At 46.5% G+C, this 27,330-nt stretch overlaps 1 protein-coding gene across 1 annotated transcript; it reads right to left on the minus strand.

The window, feature by feature from the left end:
- Positions 1-186: 186 nt before the first annotated feature.
- Positions 187-26,403, minus strand: LOC134535683 (uncharacterized). Its single transcript, XM_063374878.1, has 6 exons — positions 26,353-26,403; positions 25,685-25,855; positions 11,337-12,014; positions 11,067-11,285; positions 10,797-11,015; positions 187-237 (listed from the first exon to the last, which is right to left on the minus strand). The coding sequence occupies exons 1-6, from the start codon at positions 26,401-26,403 to the stop codon at positions 187-189; spliced, it is 1,389 nt and encodes a 462-aa protein (XP_063230948.1).
- Positions 26,404-27,330: the final 927 nt, after the last annotated feature.

Below are 27,330 nucleotides of genomic sequence, written 5' to 3' on the forward strand. Positions count from 1 at the left end.
TTCTACATTAATTTTGAGAGAAATTATACTTTTGCTGCTTGTAAAAAATAATAATTTATTTCATTGAACATGTAAGAAGAATTATGCTGCATATTTAAACATTATAATATTTTAGGCCAGATTTCGAAGACACAAATATAAGGGTTTAGTTGTTGAATATGGTACACCTGTACCCTAACCATAATCCTAGTGCACCATGTCGTCGTCCCTCCGAAGGCCATAAAGCCAGGCCTCCACCTGCCAGAATTAAACCCCGCTAACGGAACGCAACCCTAGTCCAGGTCACGTGAGTCAAGCGAGCCGTCGACGTCGGTGAGTGTTTAAATAGATTACGCCCATATGCCAACTCCACCAAACAGCTCTTATGGTTCATTAATTACTGGGAGTAATTAAGTGTTTTTTAATTAACAAAACAACCCTTAAGAGTGAAAGTGCGTCGTAGGGGTGCAGCGGTTTTCCCCGTGGGAAACCGCAATTAATAAACGTTCGGAACATCCCTTGCGGCCTTCCGCCAATAATTAACCACAGCATAAATAAACCTAATTAACCTCCCTGTTTTCACCTGCAAATAGCCACTGGAGTAGTCAACAAGTGACAGACAGTCTCCAGCTTGACTTTCTATTTTCAAATATTATTAATCTCAATTTTATTATGTATTATTATTATAGGCCTTCCGCCAAGTAATTCAGAGCAATGTCATTAAGTTACGAGGGTTCTAGAAATAATAATGTCTAATTATAATTATAAATTTGGAATAACAGCACATTAGAAAGTCGGTGCGTATTGACGCTTCCTCCCCTCCCAAGCCGGCACAAAGCGGCAGTAGAGTTTTACTCACGGGCCGGGGCGGATGTGTGATCCCACGGGGAAACTTCAACTTTTGTGCTCCTGATTCTTCATACTGGTAAATATCATAATTCATTAAAACCTCTTTTTTCTCTCCCCACGTGCCCCCGTGCCCTTTTCCGGTGCAGGGCTTAACCCGGCCGCGTTAATTTTTTCTCGATGCGCAACAGGTTCGCGACGCAGTCACTTTACGGTCCGGGCCGACTCCCGTGAACAGAACTTAATATAATTCGTCGAGCAGACGCCTGCCGACTACAAACTTAAAGACTTGTCTCTTAATATTACCTTCGTGGGCCCGCGACTCACACAGGTCAGCCCGGGCACGAAGCTAGTTCCAGTTCATCACGGGAGTGGCCGTTAACCCACTCAAACTCTTCGACGACCCTCAAACCCAGGTAGGGATCTTATTTGCAAGTGCCGCAACGTAACACGTACCTAATTAATTATTCAGTGCGAGTGTGTGTAGTGTCAGCGTATTTGTCAAGTATAATCGTGTAACTTGTGCCCATCCACACTTTGTGAGATGCGGGATTAAAAACCAGCACCTAAATAACGTTTTCTTTATTTCGTGGACGCCCCTTGAACAGTTAGGAAACAGTCCTCTACACTGTTTAGGGCCAGTGCGTATTAAAAGCAGGGACTCCCTTCCACCATCAACAGCCGCCGATCCTAGTGGAACACGCAGGGGCAAAAACCCACGACCACCTCGGTTAATCCTTGAATTAACCTGGCACCCGCCGGAGATTTCATTAAGGGCCGGTTTTATGACCTCCGGCTAAAGTTCCGGCTAAAATTTAACCGCAGGCTAGCTCTTATTTCGGTTTTATGACTCCCTGTTAACGTCTACCTTCCAGTTAAAGTTCCGGCTAACCTAGCGGGTGGATTAACCGGCCGCTAGCTGCTTAACTTGAGGCTAAGCAACAGAAAATAAAATGGCGATGTATCAGGCGAGGTTAGTTGTTGATAGTGATGATGACTATTTGAGGAATTCTATTGAATATTTGCAGGATGCGATGGAATAATTGATTACTAAATGTTAAATGCTTCGCCGTATTCGTCAAAGTTTTATTAAAAATTACATGGCATGAAAGTGTAGTCACGCTTTTCTATTCTCTTCGAGTCGTGTATTATTATTTGACTTTAATTGATCACGAAGTACATAAACGTATGCTATGTATATAAACTTAAATGTTCCTGCTTAAGAATATGTGTAAATAAGTGCATTTTAAAATTGCAAAACGTGGGTTATTATTACCTATAAAATGCGTGTTTTCGTGGAAGTTGTATCTGTGAATTTTTATTCGTAATACAGTGGACATATGCCGGGAATGAAATGCACTTCATACTACTTCAGACGTGGTTCTAATTCAATGAATACAATTGAATGTGAAAATAAATGTTACCCAATTATCCCTTCCCTATATTACAAACCGTTATGTACTTATTATCTACCTGCCACGCAAGTGCAAAACGAAAACAGCACTGGAATTATTCTGTTTACCGTATCCAAGTTTATCCCTTGATCCTATCGGCATGACCCTTTATATGTTGGTCTTGTTTTACATTATACTTGCTGTTTTAATTTAGAATGTTGAAAAATCCTGTACATAACACAAAATACCTAACATATCACGATGCAAACAAATTATGTCAGGTCTTGTAAAAATATATTTCTTTCGTATACATTTTACAATTATAATTATTTACCCAGTGAATATATCTAGGATCTCTCGACCTACTAAATTAAAACAGCAAGCATCCTATACCACAAACTAATTCCGTCAGGATCGGATTAATTTGGATACGTGATACGAAACTATTAGTACAAAAATGAAACCTACACCAGTGAAATGAAAATCGACAAGTATTTCCCCAAAACAGGGTCTATATTATTTGATTATGAAATAAATTTATGAAAGAAATAAGTGTTCTCTAGCAAAAATGTCATCCCTATTTATTTGTTGGTATAGAATTACTTCGTTAGTTTTGGCTTGATATATAACCTAACAAAATCATGAGTTTCAATACAAGAGTAAAGTTGAAAACACACGGTTTTGAATTGTAAATTGTAATTTTATGGTTTAATACAAAGCAGATTTGACGTCAAAGTAGTTTTTGGTTAATTTTATTATATCTGTTGCAAGATAAAGTTCGCGGCATATTTCTTTACTGCAGCTTGACTTGTCCCAGGCCGAGGGGAGAAGCGGGAGCGGTCCCCCAAGCAGGGGTCGCTGCCCAAGAGCAGGGAGTGGTCGGGCGCAGGATGGGGGGGGGGGGGGGAGTGGGAGCAGTCCCCGAGCAGGGGTCGCTGCCTAAGAGCAGGGAGAGGTAGGAAGGAGCGGTCCTCCAGAGAGGTTGCTGTCTAAATAATACTGCTCAAGTATTCTGTCACTTTTATTAACCCAGAAATTACTGGGGAGAGCTTTCCGCCTGGCTTAGCTCAGCCAGAGTAAATATACAATGTATGTACATATTCATCAGGGAGGGCACATCTGTACCCTTCCTGTGCATACATATTCGAATTACCATGCTCTTTACATTAACTTGTATAATTTAAAGGCTTCTTGATACCACACTGGGTATTAACATATTTGTCCTGAATTAGGCTGGGCAGGTAGACAAAGTTCCCTTAATTTACATTCCCCTTTGTCTGCCATCTAGGGGCGGGTGGCGACCTAACTTTCCTCCCCATAGATTGTGTAGGATGGGTGGCGCACTTGGGGCTTGTGCTATCATACCAGCCGAGGCCAAACTGGTGGACATGACAATTCGCCCCCCTCCCTCTGTGGCCTTGGCTGGGATCGTTGCACATGCCAGGAGTCAGCACGCTGGGCTTCAGTCCCAGGGCTGGCTCCTCTACACTGGCCACTACACTTCGCGGAGGTTAGTCGGTAGCGGGCTGGTCTGCCCAGCCGTTCCCATGGTCGTAGGGTCCTGGAGGTAGTTGTCCTTGTGGAGAGGGGCTAGTAAGTTCCTGGGGTTCGGGGTTTTTGGACAGATCTGTTTTCCATCTCCATGGCTGCAGGTGAATCCTGTTCTGGGGAAACCATATTCCTCGGTCTGGAAAAGGCTCTTTCTTCCAGTGGCATCTTGCCTTTGAGAGGGCACCGCTCAGCAGCTGTCTCCATGACTGCATGGTCGATTTACCCTTTGGGGTTCCTCCTTTTTGGTACCACTGAAAACCACTGCCCGAGTTATTTTGGCTTAGCTTGGTTGTGGCAGAGCGAAGGGAAGGAGTTTCTTGAGGTCTCTGGTCCCCTTGCGTCAACACAACCATAGATTGGTCTCTGTGTTGTTCAGTGCAGATTCCAGGATTAGGGTTAACACCACTTTGATAAGGGGCATTCAGGTCACCCATTCCTTTGGTGCCCCAGTGAAGAGTCCGGCGGAACGTTCGTCCGAAGTGTATAGTTTGATCTCCAAAGTCCAATATCGCCTGCTGCTGCGTGAGCCAATCTTGGCCCAGCACAAGATCTTCTCGAAGGTCCTTTGCGACTAGACATGGGATCTCCATCTCCACATCGGCTATGCAGCATTGTACCACAGCATTGCCCAGTAAGGTCATGGTGGATCCCTGGGTGGCAAGCTGTGCCACTTGGGGTTGGGAATTAATAGGGGTCCCTATTATCTGCACGACACTCTCGCGCACATAATTAGTGGTGGCGGCTGAGTCGATAAGAGCCTGAATGGGCTGTGAGTCCAGTTGCACCCTGACTCTTGGCAGTTCTTGTTGTGGGTGGTGCTGTACGCACATAAGGCTCGGGGTCGGTCTACCTTCGAGCCGAGCTTGGGAGTTGAGGTCTTCTACCTTCGGTGTAGGGGTAGGGCTCGCTGGCACCACTCTTTCCCTCCAGGGGTCTACTGTGTTGAGGTTGTTCCTTTCAGACTGTTTGCAGCGGAGCACTGGGCAGTCTTGGTGAAAGTGTTGTTCAGGGCAGTGCCAACACTTCGGCAACCTTTTGTTGGGGGTAGCATATTCTTGTACCAGGGTTGGTGGTGAACAAGGTTTACTTGTTACAGTGCCCCTAGTTTCGAGACAGTCTCGCTGCATGGCAGTGGCTCGAACCATAAGTTCGGATAAATTCTCGGGAGGCGGATGCCGTAGAAATGGCCGTAGGTTGGGCCGCACCAGCTCCAAAAAGGTAGGAAGAAATTCATTTGGGTCTCTCCCTGGGTATAGCCTCTTATAAAGTTTCCTTTTCTGTAGTAAGAAACTTTCGACATCCTCTCCTTCCTTTTGTTTGGTACCGTATAATTGGGAAGTAAGCTTTGCCAGTCTTGATTGGTTTCCAAAATGGTTCAGGAAGCCCCCTGTGAACTCTTCCCAGGTGTCATACAGCCCTTCATGGTTATTCCACCATCTAGAGGCTTCCCCAAGTAGTAATGGACCTATCTGGTCCACCCATTCGGTGGGGTGGATTGCATGTGCCCGTAGGGCTTGCTCCCATTGGTGAACAGATTGCACAGGGTCTTCATGATCCTGCCCTCTAAAGGGCCGAGGTACACTTGCAGATCCTGTACTTGAAGGTAAAGTGGGATTCACTCTACACTGGGCGCAGGTAAACGACATCCCAGCAAGGTCCAGTGGTGTATCTTCCCAGCCAAGGCAAGCGAGATGGTAGTCGCGATGGCAGGCCTGGCAGGTGACGATGACTAGGGCTGTCTCCGGGCAGTTCTGCGCGAAGCAGCGCCGGGGAGCTGGAACTGTTGGCTTCTTCTCTACCAGAAGTTGTCTGCAGGGCTGGCATATGTGGATATATGCCTGTTCACTGACTTGTTCCACGATACCAAGGCATTGTAGGTGAAACTGGGCATTGCAGCATACACAGGGAATGCTGGGTCCATCTGGTGCACTGCAGCGAGGTGCGGCACAGGATCCAGAAGACATCCTTTAGTTGGGTTGGGCGCCACCAGGTGTTTTCTGCACTCCTGGAAGTGGATGTGGCTCTGGCTGTGCTGATAGCTCTCGTAGAGGCAGGGCGTGGTCCTCAGGTTATCCAAGCTGACTTGTCCCAGGCAGAGAGGAGGAGCGGGAGCCATCCCCGAACAGGGGTCGCTGCCCAAGAGCAGGTGGGAGGTCGGGCAGAGGGGAGGAGCGGGAGCGGTCCCCCAAGCAGGGGTCGCTGCCCAAGAGCAGGGAGTGGTCGGGCAGAGGGGGAGGGGGGGAGTGGGAGCAGTCCCCGAGCAGGGGTCGCTGCCCAAGAGCAGGGAGAGCGAGAGCGGTTCCCGAGCAGGGGTTTCTACCCAAGGACAGGGAGGGGTAGGAAGGAGGAGCGGTCCTCCAGAGAGGTCGCTGCCTAAATAATACTGCTCAAGTATTCGGTCACTTTTATTAACCCAGAAATTACTGGGGAGAGCTTTCCGCCTGGCTTAGCTCAGCCAGAGTAAATATACAATGTATGTACATATTCATCAGGGAGGGCACATCTGTACCCTTCCTGTGCATACATATTCGAATTACCATGCTCTTTACATTAACTTGTATAATTTAAAGGCTTCTTGATACCACACTGGGTATTTATATATTTGTCCTGAATTAGGCTGGGCAGGTAGACAAAGTTCCCTTAATTTACATTCCCCTTTGTCTGCCATCTAGGGGCGGGTGGCGAACTAACTTTCCTCCCCATAGATTGTGTAGGATGGGTGGCGCACTTGGGGCTTGTGCTATCATACCAGCCGAGGCCAAACTGGTGGACATGACAAGCTGTAAACATTCCGAATCACAATACAAACAAACAGCTGACTAACATTCTACCAGAAAAAATAACTGTCTTGCAACAAAAGTTACCAAATTCTGTTTTATTTCATTACCAACACAACTATTATTACACCACACGCTTCGTCAGGTTCCGGTTAGCCAACCGCAGGCTAAGTATGGGTCATAATACACCCCTCTTTCGTTAACCGGAGGCTAGCCTTACCTGGAGGCTAGCTAACCTGGGGATTTAGCCGGAGGTCATAATATCGGCCCTAAGAGCCACTAAAACCACTAGGACCGCCCCGGGTCTCGATCACGAGACCGCGGGTGACGGCAACCATATGACATGGCAAATCCCTTATTTTTAAGCAAATGGATTTTGGAGTAATATCCATTGCCATTATGTTGCCCAAATTATGTGCATGCGCAGAGTTAACTTTTTCGTTGATTTCATCCAGATGGCTAAACCACATATGATGCCATTAACTTGTATATAATTTTTTTTTTAATCGGGGGATGTACCAAACATGTTGGTGTGTTAAATGAAACTTTATGATAGAGAAACTACACTGGAATTCATTTTGTACACTTTAATGGTCGTAAAAACAATAATGGCTGCTTAAAAAATACTTAAAAAAATTAAAATTACACTATTAATCCACGCGATAAAGTATCTATGGTTGCCAAATGGTCAATAAAATGCATTGAAATCGGTTTTTGCCTCCTGAAGGGTAATGTTTATAAAAATTGTTGCTTTTTTGTTACATGACAGGGATTCGGTTTGGACATGTTCAGGAATTCGGTCTGCGAGACTGCTTCTATCTCAACAAAGTAATTATTACCCGAATGTCTTGGAATACCATTCCTAGTGTCGGACTAATATATCATATAGCCCAGACATTTGATTACATTTGATTTTTTGTTAAAATATGGTTTAATTGTTTCATGAGTGTTGTTGTTATAAAATAATATTGTTCACTAATATTAGCTTTAAGGGAAAGTTTAGTGTTAAATAGATAGTATTTTTTTGGTATTAAATAAAATAGTTCATAGGTATATTAGTAAACATGGGGGTTCGATGTAAATATTCGTTGATCCAATGCTGCTGCAACATATATTATATATTTTTTTACATTCCTAAGATGAAATATCTACAAATATTTAAGTGCTTTCTTTAATTAAAAACATAATTTTCGAATATTGGATGTCATCACCATTTTTTCTTGGTTGAGACACTGGGTGTACCTAGTAGCAGTTGGTTATGAATATATTGTTGTTCCGGGAGGGTGCCAGACTAGCCCAATTGTTGAGTGGTTCGTCAACCTCAGGGTATTTCACTAGGTTCGGGGCTCTGATGTGATACTGAGTTATAGTTAGTTAGCAGCAGGTACACACTCCCTTAGGCAGCATAGAGTAATTGTCATGTCCGCAATATTGGCCTCAGCCAATGCGACAGCACTAGCACCTAGTGTGCCACACATACCCCCCTTATCTATGGGAGTGTTAGTGTCACCATATGCCCACATATAGCGGATAGAATCGCAAACAATGTATATAAAACGGATTTATAACATCGTCTGTGGACATCTAGGTTAAAAATTATAAGTATAATAATGTATGGTGTATTTGTAAAGTTGCACAAAAACTAAAACAATTTATATGAACAAGGGATGTAATAATATATGTACACATTTCAATGTGTATACCTGTGTGTGTATGTGTGTGTATATGTATATATACACACACACTCAGGGTCAACCAGATCTGTCAGAGATCCTTCCATAGAGAAATCTGGGGAAATAAATTTCTAACAGTTGACTGGGCAATATTGGCTGAACTATTATTCTTCTATCACACTCCTTCCCTGGAGCAATCCGTCCTGGAGTGACCATACGGGGACTGCTATAACCTCCTCTAGCGACCTGTGTAGAAAAGGAAAGGTATAGAACAAAAACTCAAATGCTAACAACTAAAGACAAGTTTCAGCGCTCCAAGCGGAAGTGCAGTGAAATAAAGCTTAAGCAGCACAACCAAGAAAGTCACAAGTAATTGCTAATGTTTACATTAGTTTTTTTTCTGTTGTACCAAAACATATAGACAACACACACAAAGGCATTCGTTTGGGAAAAAAATGATTTTACAGGTGATTTCAGGTATAAAATAAGCATGAGAATTTTTGATCCACGATAAGTTGCATTGTGCGTTCATGAATGTTTGTTTTGGTTATAACTTTTGAAATTCTAAGGATGGTTTACACAATTGTGACTTGTAAATGAAAGAATTTCTCCATTTGATTAACCTGCAAAGTTTTTGCTTAGACTTTACTTATCTGACTCTGCAGTGGCCCTAAATGTTCGTGTATCACCTATCCAACAAAGTTCCACCTTGTCTGAAAATAAACTGTTGATCAACCATGAAACCAGTTTAACATTAGGGTCTCAGAAATGTTGTGATTGTAATAGTTATTTTTTTTACAAAATTTGTGTAGTGATCCTTACTGTTATTCTGCAATATTAATTGTTACAATACTGTAATGTATGGTTACCAAATGGCCTTTTTACCTATGAAACTTGCCGTCACCCGCGGTCTCGTGATCGAGACTCGGGACGGTCCTAGTGGTTTTAGTGGCTCTTAATGAAATCTCCGGCAGGCGCCAGGTTAATTTGAGTATTAACCGAGTTGGTCGTGGGTTTTTGCCCCTGCGTGTTCCACTAGGATTGGCGGCTGTTGATGGTGGAAGGGAGTCCCTGCTTTTAATACACACTGGCCCTAAACAGTGTAGAGGACTGTTTCCTAACTGTTCAGGGGACGTCTATGAAATAAAGAACACGTAAATTAGGTGCTGGTTTTTAATCCCGCATCTCACAAAGTATGGATGGGTACAAGTTATACAATTACACTGGACAAATACGTTGACACTACACACACTCGCACTGAATAATTAAATACGTGTTACGTTCCGGCACTTGCAAATAAGATCCCTACATGGGCTTGGGGGTCGTCGCAGAGTTTGAGTGGGTTAACGGCCACTCCCGTGATAAACTGGAATTAGCTTCGTGCCCGGGCTCACCTGTGTGAGTCGCGGGCCCACGAAGGTAATATTAAAAGAAAAGTCTTTACGTTTGTAGTCGGCAGGCGTATGCTCGACGAATTAAATTAAGTTCTGTTCGCGGGAGTCGGCCCGGACCGTAAGGTGACTGCGTCGCGAACCGTTGTTGCGCGACGAGCAAAAATTAACGCGGCCGGGTTAAGCCCTGCACCGGAAAAGGGCACGGGGGCACGCGGGGAGAGGAAAAAGAGGTTTTAATGAATTATAATATTTACCAGTATGAAGAAATCAGTAGCACAAAAGTTGAAGTCTCCCCGCGGGATCACGTGTCCGCCCCGGCCCGTGAGTAAAACTCTACTGCCACTTTGTGCCGGCTTGGGGGGGGGGGGGGGGGAGGAAGTGTCATAACGCGCCGAACTTTCTAATGTGCCGTTATTCCAATTTTATAATTATAATTAGACATTATTATTTCTAGAACCCTCGTAATTTAATGACATCTGTCTGAATTAGTTGGCGGAAGGCCTATAATAATAATACATAATAAAATTGAGATTAATAATATTTGAAAATAGAAAGTCAAGCTGGAGACTGTCTGTCACTGGTTGTATTCTCCAGTGGCTATTTGCAGGTGAAAACGGGGAAGTTAATTAGGTTGATTTATGCTGTTGTTAATTATTGGCGGAAGGCCGCAAGGGATGTTCTGAACGTTTATTAATTGCGGTTTCCCACGGGGAAAACCGCTGCACCCCTACGACGCACTTTCACTCTTAAGGGTTGTTTTGATAATTAAAAATCACTTAATTACTCCCCATAATTAATGAAGCATAAGAGCTGTTTGGTGGAGTTGGCATACAGGGGTAATCTATTTAACACTCACCGACGTCGACGGCTCGCTTGACTCACGTGCCCTGGGCTAGGGTTGCGTTCCGTTAGTGGGGTTTAATACTGGCGGGTGGAGGCCGGGCTTTATGGCCTTCGGACGGACGACGACAAACGCCCCCCCCTGGAGAAGCCCGGCCTAGCCCGCGATAGACCCCGCCACGGTTTGGCAACCCTAGCTCCCGTCGCCGGTGTGTGCAGGTGTGTGCAGGTGTCGTCTCGTTACTGCGGAGGCAGTTTGGCCGAGTGGCGGCGTCGTGGCGCCTGTGGAGGCTGGAGTGTGCGCGCCCATAGCGGTGCGCGTGGCGGGCGGCAGTGGCGCACCCTCTGTGGAGGGCAGCAGTGGCGCACCCTCTGTGGAGGGCGGCAGTGGCGCACCCTCTGTGGAGGGCAGCAGTGGCGCACCCTCTGTGGAGGGCGGCGGTGGCGCACCCTCTGTGGAGGGCGGCGGTGGCGCACCCTCTGAGGCGGGCGGCGGTGGCGCACCCTCTGTGGAGGGCAGCGGTGGTGCACCCTCTGTGGAGGGCGGCAGTGGCGCACCCTCTGTGGAGGGCGGCAGTGGCGCACCCTCTGTGGAGGGCGGCAGTGGCGCACCCTCTGTGGAGGGCAGCAGTGGCGCACCCTCTGTGGAGGGCGGCCGTGGCGCACCCTCTGAGGTGGATGGCGGTGGCGCACCCTCTGTGGAGAGCAGCAGTGGCGCACCCTCTGTGGAGGGCAGCAGTGGCGCACCCTCTGTGGAGGGCAGCAGTGGCGCACCCTCTGTGGAGGGCAGAAGTGGCGCACCCTCTGTGGAGGGCAGCAGTGGCGCACCCTCTGTGGAGGGCGGCAGTGGCGCACCCTCTGTGGAGGGCGGCAGTGGCGCACCCTCTGTGGAGGGCGGCGGTGGCGCACCCTCTGAGGCGGGCGGCGGTGGCGCACCCTCTGTGGAGGGCAGCAGTGGCGCACCCTCTGTGGAGGGCGGCGGTGGCGCACCCTCTGTGGAGGGCAGCAGTGGTGCACCTTCTGTGGAGGGCGGCGGTGGCGCACCCTCTGAGGCGGGCGGCGGTGGCGCACCCTCTGTGGAGGGCAGCAGTGGCGCACCCTCTGTGGAGGGCGGCGGTGGCGCACCCTCTGAGGCGGGCGGCGGTGGCGCACCCTCTGTGGAGGGCAGCAGTGGCGCACCCTCTGTGGAGGGCGGCGGTGGCGCACCCTCTGTGGAGGGCAGCAGTGGTGCACCTTCTGTGGAGGGCAGAAGTGGCGCACCCTCTGTGGAGGGCAGCAGTGGCGCACCCTCTGTGGAGGGCGGCAGTGGCGCACCCTCTGTGGAGGGCAGCAGTGGCGCACCCTCTGTGGAGGGCGGCGGTGGCGCACCCTCTGAGGCGGGCGGCGGTGGCGCACCCTCTGTGGAGGGCAGCAGTGGCGCACCCTCTGTGGAGGGCGGCGGTGGCGCACCCTCTGTGGAGGGCAGCAGTGGTGCACCTTCTGTGGAGGGCTGCGGTGGCGCACCCTCTGAGGCGGGCGGCGGTGGCGCACCCTCTGAGGCGGGCGGCGGTGGCGTGGCGCCTTCAGCAGTGCGCATGACACGCGTTGGTGGCGTGCCCACCGTGTCGTGAAGGGCGGTAGTGACGTGACGCCTGTGGAAGCTGGAGTGCTCGTCGCCTCAGCGGCTGCTGTGGCAGGCCGGCCGAGGGGCGGCGTCGTGGCGCCTGTAGAGGGCAGCGTGCGCGTCGCCTCAGCAGCTGCTGTGGCAGGCCGGCCGAGGGGCGGCGTCGTGGCGCCTGTAGAGGCTGTAGTGCGCGTTGCCTCGGCAGCTGCTGTGGCATGCCGGCCGAGGGGCGGCGTCGTGGCGCCTGTGGAGGGCAGCGTGCGCGTCGCCTCAGCGGCTGCTGTGGCAGGCCGGCCGAGGGGCGGCGTCGTGGCGCCTGTAGAGGGCAGCGTGCGCGTCTGTCTCGTTCGGACGGGGTCAACCGACTGTGCTTCCAAGCCAGGCGGGCACCGCAGAGCAAATCCAGGCGGCGGGGCCTCACTCAGGCTTCTCGACATCAGGGCTCTGGACATTGCGTCGTACAGCGTCCCGTTTGTGACTGCGCACTCGGGCGGTAGTGACGACGGCGGAACGACATCGTGGCCAGGTGGTGGCGACAATGTGGCGCGACTTGTCGGCGTGGAGTATGGCGGCGTCCGGGACGAGTCCTGTGATGGAGACGACGCTGGTTGCGTCGGATTGGACCTTCGCGGCATCGTGACAGTGGTCAGGTGCGGTGGCGAGGTCATTCCGGCGTCGGGGGGTGTCTCCGACACGAGGCGGGTGCCGAACGGTGAGGTAGACTGCGGCGGGACGGTCGGCGTCGTGTGTCGCACCGTTGGCCTCGGCGGGTCCAGCGTCATCACCGTCGGGATGAGCAGCGTTAGTTCGACGAAACGTGTTTTCGCTGGTGACGGTGTGTTCGGGCTTTTGTCGGGAGGCGTCAAGTCTACGAGAAGTGCGGAGACTGGTGGCTCCGGGACAGGAATTGGCGGGAGCGGGATTGCGGACGTCAGGACGACTTGTGTCGGTGTTGTGACGATAGGCGTCTGAAACATTAAACTTGATGGTGCGGGTGTCGTCGGGATGTGCCTTCGTGATACAGTGGTCCGTGGCGTACGTGTGGAGTCGTCTCGATGCTCTGCGGATGTCGTTCCGGCAACGGACAGCGGCCTTGGCACGTGATGCGTCGGTGTGAGTGGCGTCTGGATGTCGTGTATCGTCGCGGCGTATCGTAGGGGAGGAATTAATAGCGTCGCTGCCGAATACTGCACTTGGGTGGCTCTTTTTGTGGTACATCGCGCGCACGTGAAGGTGAAGGACTCGCGTCGCAAAGTCCCTTCACGCTCGTTGGTACAGCTACGATGCCATAGGCGGTCACATTCGTCGCAGTGGTAGCCCCCGAAAATTCGTCCGGGACACGACAGGTTTCCACACATCGTCATCCCATATAGGCGGTACTCTTCACAATGGGGGCACTCGTACCCCGCGGCGGTCCTGCCGTATAAGTCCCAACTCGGGCAGGGGTGGTAACACCCGATGCATTCGTCCGCATACATCTCTTGTTATCGTGCGTGTTCAGCTATGTCGATTCGTGTTTTTCACTCGTGGCTCTGTGCGCGCGGGGCAAGTCTGCGCGCGGGGTCGCGCTCGCCGACTGGGCAGGTGCCCGGACAGCCGCACAAAACGGAGGACGAAAAACGGGCGTGGGGGAGGAGGGGGAATGTGGATGGTCGTGCGAAGCGGCGGCCGAGAGCGCCCGGACAGTCGCACAAAAGGGAGAGCGTGGTAGAGAGGTGGAGGAAGAGCGCCCGGATAGCCGCACAAAAGGGAGACCGGGAGGATGCGAAAGTGGAGAGGGGTTGGGGGTGGGCGCTGGGCTGTGACGTCAAGTGTCCGCGCGTCCCTTGTTCCGCCAGCTTGCCTTTGTCCAGGAGGTGGAAGGGGACCCTTTGTCCGCTTCTCTGGCCGCGCCTGCCTGTCTGACCCCAATCACTTGTCGCTCGCAAAATGGCCGCTTCTTGCCCACGCCGTGGTCCGTTTGAAGAAAAATGGCAAAAAATTGTTCAAAAAGTCCGGTTTTCGCCACACGCAACGGGCGCCAAATGCCGTCACCCGCAGTCTCGTGATCGAGACTCGGGACGGTCCTAGTGGTTTTAGTGGCTCTTAATGAAATCTCCGGCAGGCGCCAGGTTAATTTGAGTATTAACCGAGTTGGTCGTGGGTTTTTGCCCCTGCGTGTTCCACTAGGATCGGCGGCTGTTGATGGTGGAAGGGAGTCCCTGCTTTTAATACACACCGGCCCTAAACAGTGTAGAGGACTGTTTCCTAACGGTTCAGGGGACGTCTATGAAATAAATAACACGTTAATTAGGTGCTGGTTTTTAATCCCGCATCTCACAAAGTGTGGATGGGCACAAGTTATACAATTACACTGGACAAATACGTTGACACTACACACACTCGCACTGAATAATTAAATACGTGTTACATTGCGGCACTTGCAAATAAGATCCCTACATGGGCTTGGGGGTCGTCGCAGAGTTTGAGTGGGTTAACGGCCACTCCCGTGATAAACTGGAATTAGCTTCGTGCCCGGGCTAACCTGTGTGAGTCGCGGGCCCACGAAGGTAATATTAAAAGAAAAGTCTTTACGTTTGTAGTCGGCAGGCGTCTGCTCGACGAATTAAATTAAGTTCTGTTCGCGGGAGTCGGCCCGGACCGTAAAGTGACTGCGTCGCGAACCGTTGTTGCACGACGAGCAAAAATTAATGCGGCCGGGTTAAGCCCTGCACCGGAAAAGGGCACGGGGGCACGCTTGGAGAGGAAAAAGAGGTTTCAATGAATTATAATATTTACCAGTATGAAGAAATCAGTAGCACAAAAGTTGAAGTCTCCCCGCGGGATCACGTGTCCGCCCCGGCCCGTGAGTAAAACTCTACTGCCGCTTTGTGCCGGCTTAGGGGGAGGGGGGGGGAGGAAGCGTCATGACGCGCCGAACTTTCTAATGTGCCGTTATTCCAATTTTATAATTATAATTAGACATTATTATTTCTAGAACCCTCGTAATTTAATGACATCTGTCTGAATTAGTTGGCGGAAGGCCTATAATAATAATACATAATAAAATTGAGATTAATAATATTTGAAAATAGAAAGTCAAGCTGGAGACTGTCTGTCACTTGTTGACTACTCCAGTGGCTATTTGCAGGTGAAAACGGGGAGGTTAATTAGGTTGATTTATGTTGTTGTTAATTATTGGCGGAAGGCCGCAAGGGATGTTCTGAACGTTTATTAATTGCGGTTTCCCACGGGGAATACCGCTGCACCCCTACGACGCACTTTCACTCTTAAGGGTTGTTTTGATAATTAAAAATCACTTAATTACTCCCCGTAATTAATGAAGCATAAGAGCTGTTTGGTGGAGTTGGCATACGGGCGTAATCTATTTAACACTCACCGACGTCGACGGCTCGCTTGACTCACGTGCCCTGGGCTAGGGTTGCGTTCCGTTAGCGGGGTTTAATCCTTGCGGGTGGAGGCCGGGCTTTATGGCCTTCGGACGGACGACGACAAACTTAATTAGGTTACTTAATAGTTTTTTTTTAATAAATGAAATATGTTACTAATATTGCACGAAAACAAGCACAATAATAACTAATTCAGGTGTTAAATATGAAAATTACACTATTTTAAACACACACTTTCTTAAATGTGCCGAAATAATAAAATAATAAAGCTAGTGCAACACTCTTCTTTTTAAGAAGGCCACACATTGCATCTTCCACTGGTTTATTTCCATGAGTAAAATATTTAGCTATCGGAGTATTAATTATTAATATTTATAATTTCAAATAACTAATGTATGCTGCTTAAAACAATTTAAGTTGGAATACAACCATTAAGATTTTTTTTTTAAATTTATAACCTAACTGAAAACTAAGTGTATTTGGGAGGGGTCCGGGTTAGGGAGGAGACTAAGGCCGGTTTCTCAAAGTCTGGTTATCGTCCGATTATCTTCTTATTAAAATGTAAGTGCTGGTTAGCAGAATTACCTGTTTCTCAATATAAGGTTAACAGTAATCAGACGATTAACTGATGGTAACCTTTGGTTAAATTAAACACATGAAGAGGTTCCGATTAGTTAGCTACTGCTGATAGTTTTGAGGTTATGTATATTTTTGAAGCTGTTTGAAACCACATGGTGTGCAAAACAGAGATAATTGATTGAAGTGCCGCAGTGATGATGGCGAATGAATTGAACATTTTGTTTGAAGATGCTGATGAAGAAATTGTTGATTATTTAAATAGACCACGAATATTTCGAGTAAGGCCAAATCACTTTCAAATGAATGACAGTGATTTTGCAATGAAGTTTTGGCTTAGCAAAAATACGGTCCTAGCACTGTAGCAAAAAATAGAAAGACAGTTGGAAGTGCCCACAGACAGGTTAGTGATGGCTTTTTTCTTGTTAAGCTATTACAAGCAAACAAAAAAAAAGTACTTTTTGTGTGAACTTCCATTTGAAATTTATTTGGCTATGTAAACATTGAAGGCTTCCATGAGCTTCATAGGAAAGTGTGAACAGGTGAAGTACATTCACGTGAACCTTCAACTGCATGTAACACAATCCTTAAGAATTAATAAAATAATTTGAGCTGAGTAAACAGTGTTCAAAAGGGTATTCAAATCAATTACAGCCAAGGATAGATGCAAAGGTTCAATTAGCAAATATTTCGTTTAACTTATTTCGTTTAATCATGGGCAAAAGCCTCACGTAATTCAACATACAAATACGTCATTCTTTCACATATAACTTAATACTGATTACTTGCTTAGTACTGATAGTGCTAGTACACATGCCACGGCAAAATACGTGAACATAATTCTATATTTACTTTAAACAGATAGAATTGAATACATAATAGAAAACTTGATAGATACTTGATAGATAGAGAACTTTATAATTATATTGAATGTTAACACACAGGGACTATGAAGGTCGTTAGCACAGACAAAAGCCTCATTAGACAATACATAAATGGACAAGCAGGCGACCGCGGCCTAACCTACACTAGGCAGTACTTTAAAGCTTGACATCAAAAGAAAACCCACAAATTAACACATTAAATACATTACATAAAAGCGAAAGATAAGTCCTAATGAAAAGTGAAGACATGACGGGGAGAAACGTCAAACAAACTACACGCAGCAAAAAGAGGAATTAATCCAAATAAGAAAAGGGTAAAATAAATGCCAAATAGAATTTAGAAGGTGACGGCCGAATAAACAATTTAGAGTTTAGGTATTAGCAGTTACCAGTTACATGACTGTAAGGGTCACCACCTTACAAACACTTACGTGCATTCTCCCCGCTGTCACACTCTCGCTAAATCAACTATCTGACCTATATGCTTAATTCGAGCGAAACCAGCACCGACAGGTTATCACGACCAATCTACCTGAGTGCTAACGAACAAGAAGAGCCTTCAAGGCAATACACGCAGTTTTAATTAAGAAAGAGGGCGCCACGCGCATGCGCGGACACCTCAAGAGGGGAAGTCAATTACAGCACTGGATTCCGAGAGGGGGGGAAAGGAGGAAGGGAAGGGGTGCCAATGCCCGCCGCGCGGCGCGAAGTTCGAATGTCGCGCACCGACCACTTCAACTCCCCCACCCTTGACGAGCGCAACCGCGAGCCTCGCCAACCAAGTCTCAAGGACACGAGCAGGCACTGTAGGTCCGGTCACAACACTCTTGAAGTAAGGATCTCAAATGTCAAGTCAACACAATTCTATGTGTGTACAATAATAAAAGTGTTTCTAAATGACGATTTCTTGAAGCAAGTCCAACACCTTTCCATGTGTATACAATAACAAACAGTGTTTCTAAATGACGATTTCTTGAAGCGAGTTCAACACATTTCTATGTGTATACAATAACAAAAAGTGTTTCCAAATGACGATTTCTTGAAGCAAGTTCAACACATTTCTATATGTATACAATAACAAACAGTGTTTCCAAATGACGATTTCTTGAAGCGAGTTCATGACTGGCATAATTTTCCGTGTAAGACACATAGTATGGATTCTCAGTGTATCCACTGAAATAAAGAGTCTTCAGCGCTGAAGAGAAAGTTTAGAGTACGGGACGTCCCTGATAAGTTAAATTTCGAGCAGCATCCCCATCTTCCCAGAGTAGCAGGAACAGCATGCCTTCACCCAGCGCGACACCAGGGCGAGAACGGCGGGCGTCCCCACCGCCTGCCCACGCTCGGCGCCTGGCAGGCAGGGCCGTCCGAAGCGGCCGCTGCAGAAGAGTCAGTCTCCGCACGCGTCACGGCCCCTCACGGGCAGGAGACGGCGGCGACAGCATGCCACCGCTCCTCATCGGTGACGTGACGGCGACCAACGTCCCAGCAAGCAAGTGACCTCGCAGACACGACGAACCCGGCGGGTGGCTGCGGTCACGGTATCTCGGGCAGGGCGAGGAGCGTCGGGTGCGCTGCGGCGCGAAGTTATCTTCTGGGCGTGGCGGGAGCATCGGTGGGAAAAAAGAAAAAAAAAAGGAAGAAAGAAACACAAACACCCAAACAACAACAAAAAACTATTGTGCTAGAGAGAGAAAAAAAAATTATTGGTGAAATTTCTTTAATTGACCCACATGGGCCTTTTTATATTTTCTAGTACCAGAAGGGTTACGCAATAGGACCGTGTTGTCTCCCAAAAATTTATCAATGACCTATGGCCCAACAAAAGCAGAAATTAATTTTGAATTAACATTATCAGCCAGTTTTGGCAATTTAAAATTCTTTAAGAGAACCAAGTCATTAACAGCAAAACCATGTGGTCTCCGCGTAGCGTTATAAGAGGCGGCTACAGCCTCGCGGGCCCTCTTAAGATTACAACTCACATCGTCAAGCATGGCCTCCAGGGAATCACCGTCAGAGGCGTGTTCCAGAGGCGGCAGTCCCCAGGAGTTAAGCAAAGGATGGGTCAACTCACGGCCCATGAAGGGGATGGAAGGGGGAAACCCTGTCGCCATATGGACAGCAGAATTAAACGCCACGTTGATAAATTCCAGGTCACTGTCCCACAATGACTGATCATCCCTGTAATAAGCAGTAAGAGTGGCTTTAAGTACCTTGTTTACACGTTCAGACTGATTACCCTGGGGGCAATAGGGACTACTGTAAATGGGTTTAATAGCCCATTCAAAACACATAGCCTTAAATAATACAGACCGGAAGTAACGGGCATTATCACAGGTTATCATAGCAGGAGCACCAAAAAATTTCCACACTTGCTCTCTTAAGGCTTTAACAATACTAGTCGCCTTCATATTTTTTAAGGGGAGTAGCAACACAAATTTGGAAAATATGTCCAGAACAACTAGAATGCAAATATTTCCCTTTTTGGAGCGTGTAAGGGGGCCAAAAATATCCATATGCAGAACGTGCCATGGAGCAACCGGGGGATCCGCACAATACAGGCCAACCTTGGCACATTGCGGGGGTTTAGAAACCTGACAGTCAACACACGACCTCACGTGGTGACGCACGTCTGCTCGTAGTTCGGGCCATGCCAGATGCGCGCTGATGCGGCGGAACATTTTTTCTATACCCAAGTGAGCACCCAACAATGAGTCATGAAAGTACTTAAGAACCATCGGACGAAGGGAGGCAGGGACCACAGCCTTCCTCTGCTTGCCAGACTTCCCTGTGTAATAAATTACACCTTGTTCCTCTACGTAGGGGGTGACAGTGCCATGATGCAAATCCCTGCGTATGTGAACACACTGCGGGTCATCCTTCTGACAAACACGGATACTAAGGAAAGACTCTGGGAAAACCTTGCACACCGCGGCACTAATAGGCTCAGAACAGGATACTGGCAAAGCACTGGTGTCAAACTCCTCAGGGGTAAACATCCGTGACAACGTGTCTGCGACCACATTGTCACTACCCTTAAGATGGTGTAGCTTAAAGTTAAAACGGGACAGCCGTAACACCCAGCGCCCTAATTTTCCCAGCTGGTTAGGGTGGTTAAATAACCAGCTAAGTGCCTGATTGTCAGTGTACAGGTCAAATTCCTGACAGTCCAGGTACGAGGCGAACTTCTCAACGCCGAACAAGCATGCAAGCGCTTCCTTCTCATACACGCCGAGACGCCTTTCTCCGTCTGTCAACGATCGGCTACCATAAGCTATGGGACGTAATCTTTCATTTTCGAGATGACCTAGGACGGCTCCTAGGGCAATGCTAGACGCATCGACCTGAAGTGCGAACCTACGCTGAAAAACCGGAAGGATCAAAACAGGAGGAGAAGAGACAAGGGCCTTAAGATTATCAAAGGCTTTCTGTTGTGCGTCACCCCATTCAAAGGCTGTGTTTTTCTTACGCAGCTTATTCAACGGACCACAAACCGCAGCATAGTCCGGTATAAAGCGTGCATAGTAACCTGTCATGCCTAGGAATCTCTGAATTCCCTTGACATTTTTAGGGGGCGGAAAATTAACTATGGGTAAAACCTTGTCAGGGTCCATAATGAGCTTTCCCTTAGAAATAATGTAACCAAGGAACTTAACATGGTCCTGGACCAAACGAAGTTTGTCAGGATTAACAGTTAACCTAGCCGCTCGAAGACGGTCAAACACCTGGGTCAGATGTTGTTTGTGCTCTTTTAAGCTAGCGCTTTAAACAATAATATCATCAATATAGTTAAAGACAAATGTATACTTTAAATCAGAAAGAATATGGTCAAGCACGCGGCTCATGGCCTGACTACCAAATGAAACTCCCATAGGCACCCTATTGAACTGAAATTGTCCCCAAGGGGTAGAAAATGCGGTGTATTTACGGCAATCAGGATGCAAGAGGATTTGATGGAAACTGGCGTTCAAATCGATGACGGAAAAAATGGCTGCCTCTCCTAGGTGTTGTAGAGCGCTCTCTACCGTCGGTAATTCGTATGAGTCCTGAATGACCTTATCATTTAAAGATTTGAAGTTGTGAACCAAGCGAAACTCTCCAGCCTCCTTTTTAGGAACTAGAAAGGTGGGCGAGCTAAAATCAGAAATAGAAGGGGCAATGACCCCAGCTTCCATGAGGCGATCAACAATAATCTTCATTTTTTGTAGTTTAGGGGGTGATACCCTGTGGCCTTTGGCCTTAACAGGCGTGCGATCCTTTAAATAAAACTTGTAGGGCAATACATCACACCTACCTATACGACTGTTTATTACGTCAGGATAACGACTGAAGACGTCCGAAATCAGAGTGTCTCTGAAGGTCACGTCACTCATGTCAGGACAAGACATGATTTCAGGGGCGGCATCCTGCGGGATTAATTTAATTTTTAATGAAGGGCGAAAACCAAAAACAAGATGCTGATTAGCCACGTCAATCAAGCAACGAGTTTTCCCCAGAAAATCCAGACCAAGGATAAGTGGATGACACAAACCAGGAATAACATAAAAATGCCAGTTCCAGGAAAATCCGGCAATTTTAATGTGAAGATCAACTGTCATGTTAGCACGTACTACTTCTCCGTTAGCTACACAAATAATTACGTCAGGGCACGTAGTGACACGGCTCTGCAATGCAGGATGTTTATTACGTAAGGAATGAAAAAAATCAGCACTCAACAAAGAACGAGTGGCTCCGGAATCCACTAAAGCCGGAACAATATCGCTAAACAAATTAACATGAACAAAGTTGTAGAATTTATGAAAGGCGGCTTTTCTCTGACGACGATCGCGGCGACCGCTCATATGCCCGATAGGGGCCCGTTTCCCGGACACTGATCCCTATAGTGCCCTGCGCGGTTGCACCTAAAGCATTTGCGTAAATCGCGGCTCACGGCGGGCTGCGTGCACTCAGACACCGCGTGACCGAACTTTCCGCAGTTGGCACACCTGAACCGGCTGGCCTTAAGGCCGGGCGCATTAGTGGGAGGGGGGCGCCTGTCGGTAGCGCGGCCGGCGCCGACAAGGGGCTCGGTTACACTAACCGCACAATCGACGAGCTGCGGCGCACGAGTAGCACGAGCGGACTGAGAATAAACATTCACAGCAGGCTGACCTTCAAAGTTTTTGGGCTTAGAAAACCGCGATGTAGATGAAATGGGGAATTCCTCCTTATATTTTCTAACTGCGAGCAAGCGATTCTCCACTTCAGAGCTCCACTTGCGTAAGGCATTCAAAGTCGTGGGAGGACTAAGCATGGCGCTATGTTGAAGCACAAGCGGAGAGACATTCCCTAATATAGTTTGTACTAACTCAGTTTCCGTGAGGTTTAAATTAAGAACGGCCGCATAATTGGCCACGGAATTAATAAACTGAAGAGTGGGCTCGTTAGGCAATTGAAACCTAAATACTAAGTCCCGTTTACAGCTCTCAAGCACACGTGGAGGACAGGCAAATTGCAAAACTGAGCTCTTGAACTGAGCAAAAGAAAGATTCTGAGTAATTGCGTCAGTAAGTAATTGCAAAAATGCGGCTCCACAGAAACTCAGTAGGGCCTTTAATAATTCTGCCTCACTGACTAATTTCAGCCCTTCAAGACGTGAAGCCGCACTTAAAAAATCCAAAACAGCTCGTGGCTCGCAGCTATCAAGCCGAGGAAGGAGCTTGAGGTTGGAAAAAAATATTTTTTAATTAAATTTTGAGTTCAAGGCGGGGCCAGAAGGGGGTGGGAACTGCCGAGACGGTACCTCCTCCGCCGATTCCCAGGAGTTACGAACATGCTGGACGAGTAGGCTCCTCAGAACAGCAACGGTAGCGCCCTCCTCGAAGGGAACGCCCTCCTCGGAGAGAATTTGAACCAGCTCGTCACGGCGCAGACGATACACCCATCCCGTGACCGGTGACCCCATGGTGCATGCAAGACAAAAGAGAAAAACAAACACTTTAGTACTCAGCATTACAGAGCAGAGTTGCGCAGTTGAAGGCTTCCATGAGCTTCATAGGAAAGTGTGAACAGGTGAAGTACATTCACGTGAACCTTCAACTGCGTGTAACACAATCCTTAAGAATTAATAAAATAATTTGAGCTGAGTAAACAGTGTTCAAAAGGGTATTCAATTAATTACAGCCAAGGATAGATGCAAAGGTTCAATTAGCAAATATTTCGTTTAACTTATTTCGTTTAATCATGGGCAAAAGCCTCACGTAATTCAACATACAAATACGTCATTCTTTCACATATAACTTAATACTGATTACTTGCTTAATACTGATAGTGCTAGTACACATGCCACGGCAAAATACGTGAACATAATTCTATATTTACTTCAAACAGATAGAATTGAATACATAATAGAAAACTTGATAGATACTTGATAGATAGAGAACTTTATAATTATATTGAATGTTAACACACAGGGACTATGAAGGTCGTTAGCACAGACAAAAGCCTCATTAGACAATACATAAATGGACAAGCAGGCGACCGCGGCCTAACCTACACTAGGCAGTACTTTAAAGCTTGACATCAAAAGAAAACCCACAAATAAACACATTAAATACATTACATAAAAGCGAAAGATAAGTCCTAATGAAAAGTGAAGACATGGCGGGGAGAAACGTCAAACAAACTACACGCAGCAAAGAGAGCAATTAATCCAAATAAGAAAAGGGTAAAATAAATGCCAAATAGAATTTAGAAGGTGACGGCCGAATAAACAATTTAGAGTTTAGGTATTAGCAGTTACCAGTTACATGACTGTAAGGGTCACCACCTTACAAACACTTACGTGCATTCTCCCCGCTGTCACACTCTCGCTAAATCAACTATCTGACCTACATGCTTAATTCGAGCGAAACCAGCACCGACTGGTTATCACGACCAATCTACCTGAGTGCTAACGAACAAGAAGAGCCTTCAAGGCAATACACGCAGTTTTAATTAAGAAAGAGGGCGCCACGCGCATGCGCGGACACCTCAAGAGGGGAAGTCAATTACAGCACTGGATTCCGAGAGGGGGGGAAAGGAGGAAGGGAAGGGGTGCCAATGCCCGCCGCGCGGCGCGAAGTTCGAATGACGCGCACCGACCACTTCAACAAGTGAGTATAAACAAGTAGGTATTTTAGTTTTCAGGAATTGTTCTGTCTCGCCTATTGACCAACTTCTAGTAACCTTAAGGTTTTATGCATCTAATGGATTTTTAATTTCCGTTGGTGATTACTTCAGTTTACACAATAGCACTGTATGTCGTATTGTAAAAAAGGTTACTCTTGTGATAGCAATGCTCCGCAGAGAATATATTGAATTTCCCGAGACAGATGAACAATATCGGCAGTTACATGAAGAATTTTACAATGTGGCACAGTTTACAAAAGTAATAGGAGATATTGACTGTACCCACATCAAAATTATTTCTACAGGTATGAAGACTTATATAGTGTTTAGTAGGCCTAATTTTATATTTGTTATATACATTAATATCCAAGGGAAGCCATCGGTAAATATGTAGTTTAGGGGTATTCCTAAAGAATATACTTAAAAACCCTAAAATAACTTCATTCCATTCTCTAAACCGTCCTGAATTCAATAAAAAAAAAACCGGAGATAAGGAATTACAAATAGTTTAGGAGAAATCGCCGTTTTTATTTTCCATCATTATACCTTTGCATTCATGCTGTCACCGCAATTGTTTCTTGTTTACTAGTATTAAATCTTATATATAAAATTCTCGTGTCACAGTGTTAGTTACCATACTCCTCTGAAACAGCTTGACCAATGTTTATGAAATTTTGTATGCATATTAAGTAGGTCTGAGAATCGACTAATATCTATTTTTCATAGCCCTAAGTGATAAGGGTTGTCCACCCCTAACATTTATATATTATTTTTTGGACAAATTTTTTATTTTTTTATAATGTGGCATTAAAAAATACATACAACTCTAAATTTTCACCCGTCTATCACCAACCCCTAATTTTTTATAGAATTTTATATTTTTCAACCCCGGTCGATAGCTGATCAATTAACACTTGATCCACCTTCCCCGCCAGGTGTCAACCCATGTCACTTCTCACCCCATAAACAGCACGGAGTATGGATGAGACCGAAGCCGGTCTCCATTTTCTCTCACACAATAAGCCTTCTCTCACTCCCTTCACAGTTTTTGGCCATTATTATTGTTTATGCATCAAGCGTAGTAGTAACGTTTACAATTATAATTTTACTATCTCATTGTAACTCTCATATTAACTATTTTCTCAAGTTAATTTATTTATAATTTTCTGGACTATAATTATTTATTCATATTTTATTAATAATTAATAAAATAATTAATTTTGAGTGTAGTTCGCACCATTAGTTTGACGTTCCCAGGGCTCTCAGCCCCTTTCTGGTCCCCGAATATAGTCAGGAATGTGGATTAATTTAAATTGCCCGGCTAATCCAGCAAATAGGTAGGGATTCAGGCCTGTTGTGGCCGGGACCGGAAATTGAGGAGAAGAGGTTCCGAATGATTGAGGAGGGTGGAAACCAGGTTGAAATTAGGTAAAGTTCGCTAACTGTTCGTAACTTGGTTTATTGCGGCTGGTCCACCTTTGCCCTAACCGCACCTGTCCCGCAGTAACGGTAACGCTCGCCTCTCGTACTGTGAAAACGTTAAACAACCAAATAACTCCCGACAGTATGCGTAGTTTGACGAATACGTAAGACTAATGAACGATACTGGTCGAAAACGCAAGTCCGCACGTGGTCGCGGAAGCTGAAACTCGTGGAGCGCGGAGATGCAGGCAGCCAAGCGGACTGCTGCTCCCGCCCCGCGCGCACCATGCGCCGCGCGAGGGGCGAGAGGTGGAGGAGGGGAAGTCGGTACGAACGAGACCGCGCGCTCACCACGGTCCAGGTGCGGCCTTTACATCGCTACACAAGAACCCTAATAAACATTACACTATTAACAAAGAAATATTTACATATATACAATAGTTATCCGTATTTGAGTGGTCTTTAAACATGAACACTTTAAGGCACACTCGGGTGCATTCTTAGGTGAACACTGCACTGCACTGGCTGGGAGGGGGGAACAGGGCATGCCCCCTCAGGTACACGGCGATGGGCAGGAACGTCCTCTAGCCTAGGAGGGCACGACGACTGTCGTCATATGCCCCCCTCTACCTGAGGCCGTTTCGTCCACCGATGTCGGCTCAGACCGGCAGATGCGGTCGAGCCCGTCCGTTGGGTCGGTCCGGCCTACTCTCGTCGTTAGTCAGTGGTTGGGCGAACCGCGGCAGCAGCTGCATAACGCTGCAGCGCAATCCCCCCATGTCTGTCCGTCGTATGTCGCGGTACTTATATCGCCCCTCCCATTCGTAATCCTGGAAGTGGCAAGGGGCTGTCCTGTGACGCGTGGACCGGCACACCTCCGGCCTGTGCCCCACGTCCGTCACTGTCGTCGTCCCCTCGGAAGGCATGTCTAGGGCCATGGGTTGGGCCCGGTCAATGTCGCTGTCCTATACGTTTTTCTCTATTATCCACATTTTTGTTGACATGGAGATAACGTCTTTTGCATATGGGCTACTCAAATATTTTGAGCACAATTGTTTTGAATTACTTTAGTTTTTAGTTAAATTCATTTATATTATTAGAGCAATTTAATACACTATTGTTTGAAATGTTGTAAATGGGTAAAAAACTCTTTTGGGTTAGGTACCATACCATAAAATTGTATACAATTACAAGTTCTACATCCATAAAATAGATCCTTTTACCAATATCATAGCTACATTTAGTCACAAAAGTATATTTCTCATAAAATCTTTTCACAGAAAAATAGACTACTGTTGACTCATGAAGGTAACGTTTCATAGCTATATAGTCAGAAAATATAAAAATTCTTCATGGTTAGTGAATTTTATCTGAAGTCATAATTAAATTTTTCTCCTGTCATTTAAAATTGACAAATAAAAAGAATAAAAATAGACTAACTTTCTACTCAACATTTATCCACACAAGATAATAGACAACAATTATTTACTATTCAAAAATTGAAGTATTATTTAACCAACAACTTAAAAGGACTAAAATAAAATATTTATATCTTATGAAATAACTTTTATCAATATTAATTCTATTTTAATTAAGTTTCTTACTTTCAATGGAATTTTACATGGGCCATACAAAAATCTGGCATTCAGTTGTAATTAAATATTATTAAAAAATAAAATATTTTTTACAACACCTGCCAAGTTAAATACTATCAGGAATGGAGAGTATGTTCATATAGTTTTTACTCAACTTTATATCAAAATCACACAACACATTTTAGGGAAATTTATTTGCTTGAAACTTTGTTTTCTTTACAAACAGAAAATTAAACCCAAATTAATAATATTACCACC

Source organism: Bacillus rossius, chromosome 10, assembly GCF_032445375.1.
Source record: "Bacillus rossius redtenbacheri isolate Brsri chromosome 10, Brsri_v3, whole genome shotgun sequence".
Taxonomy (NCBI): Eukaryota; Metazoa; Arthropoda; class Insecta; order Phasmatodea; family Bacillidae; genus Bacillus; species Bacillus rossius.

What these genes read in the sequence shown, in the direction of transcription:
- LOC134535683 (XM_063374878.1), bottom strand. Translation starts at nt 26,403, where the DNA reads ATGCCTTCCGAGGGGACGACGACAGTGACGGACGTGGGGCACAGGCCG. An exon ending in ACGTGGGGCACAGGCCGGAG is followed by an intron (nt 25,856 to 26,352) that starts GTGTGCCGGTCC and finishes GTTCTTGTGTAG; the next exon opens with CGATGTAAAGGCCGCACCTG. An exon ending in ACTGCTGCCCTCCACAGAGG is followed by an intron (nt 238 to 10,796) that starts GTGCGCCACTGC and finishes TAATTCTGGCAG; the next exon opens with GTGGAGGCCTGGCTTTATGG.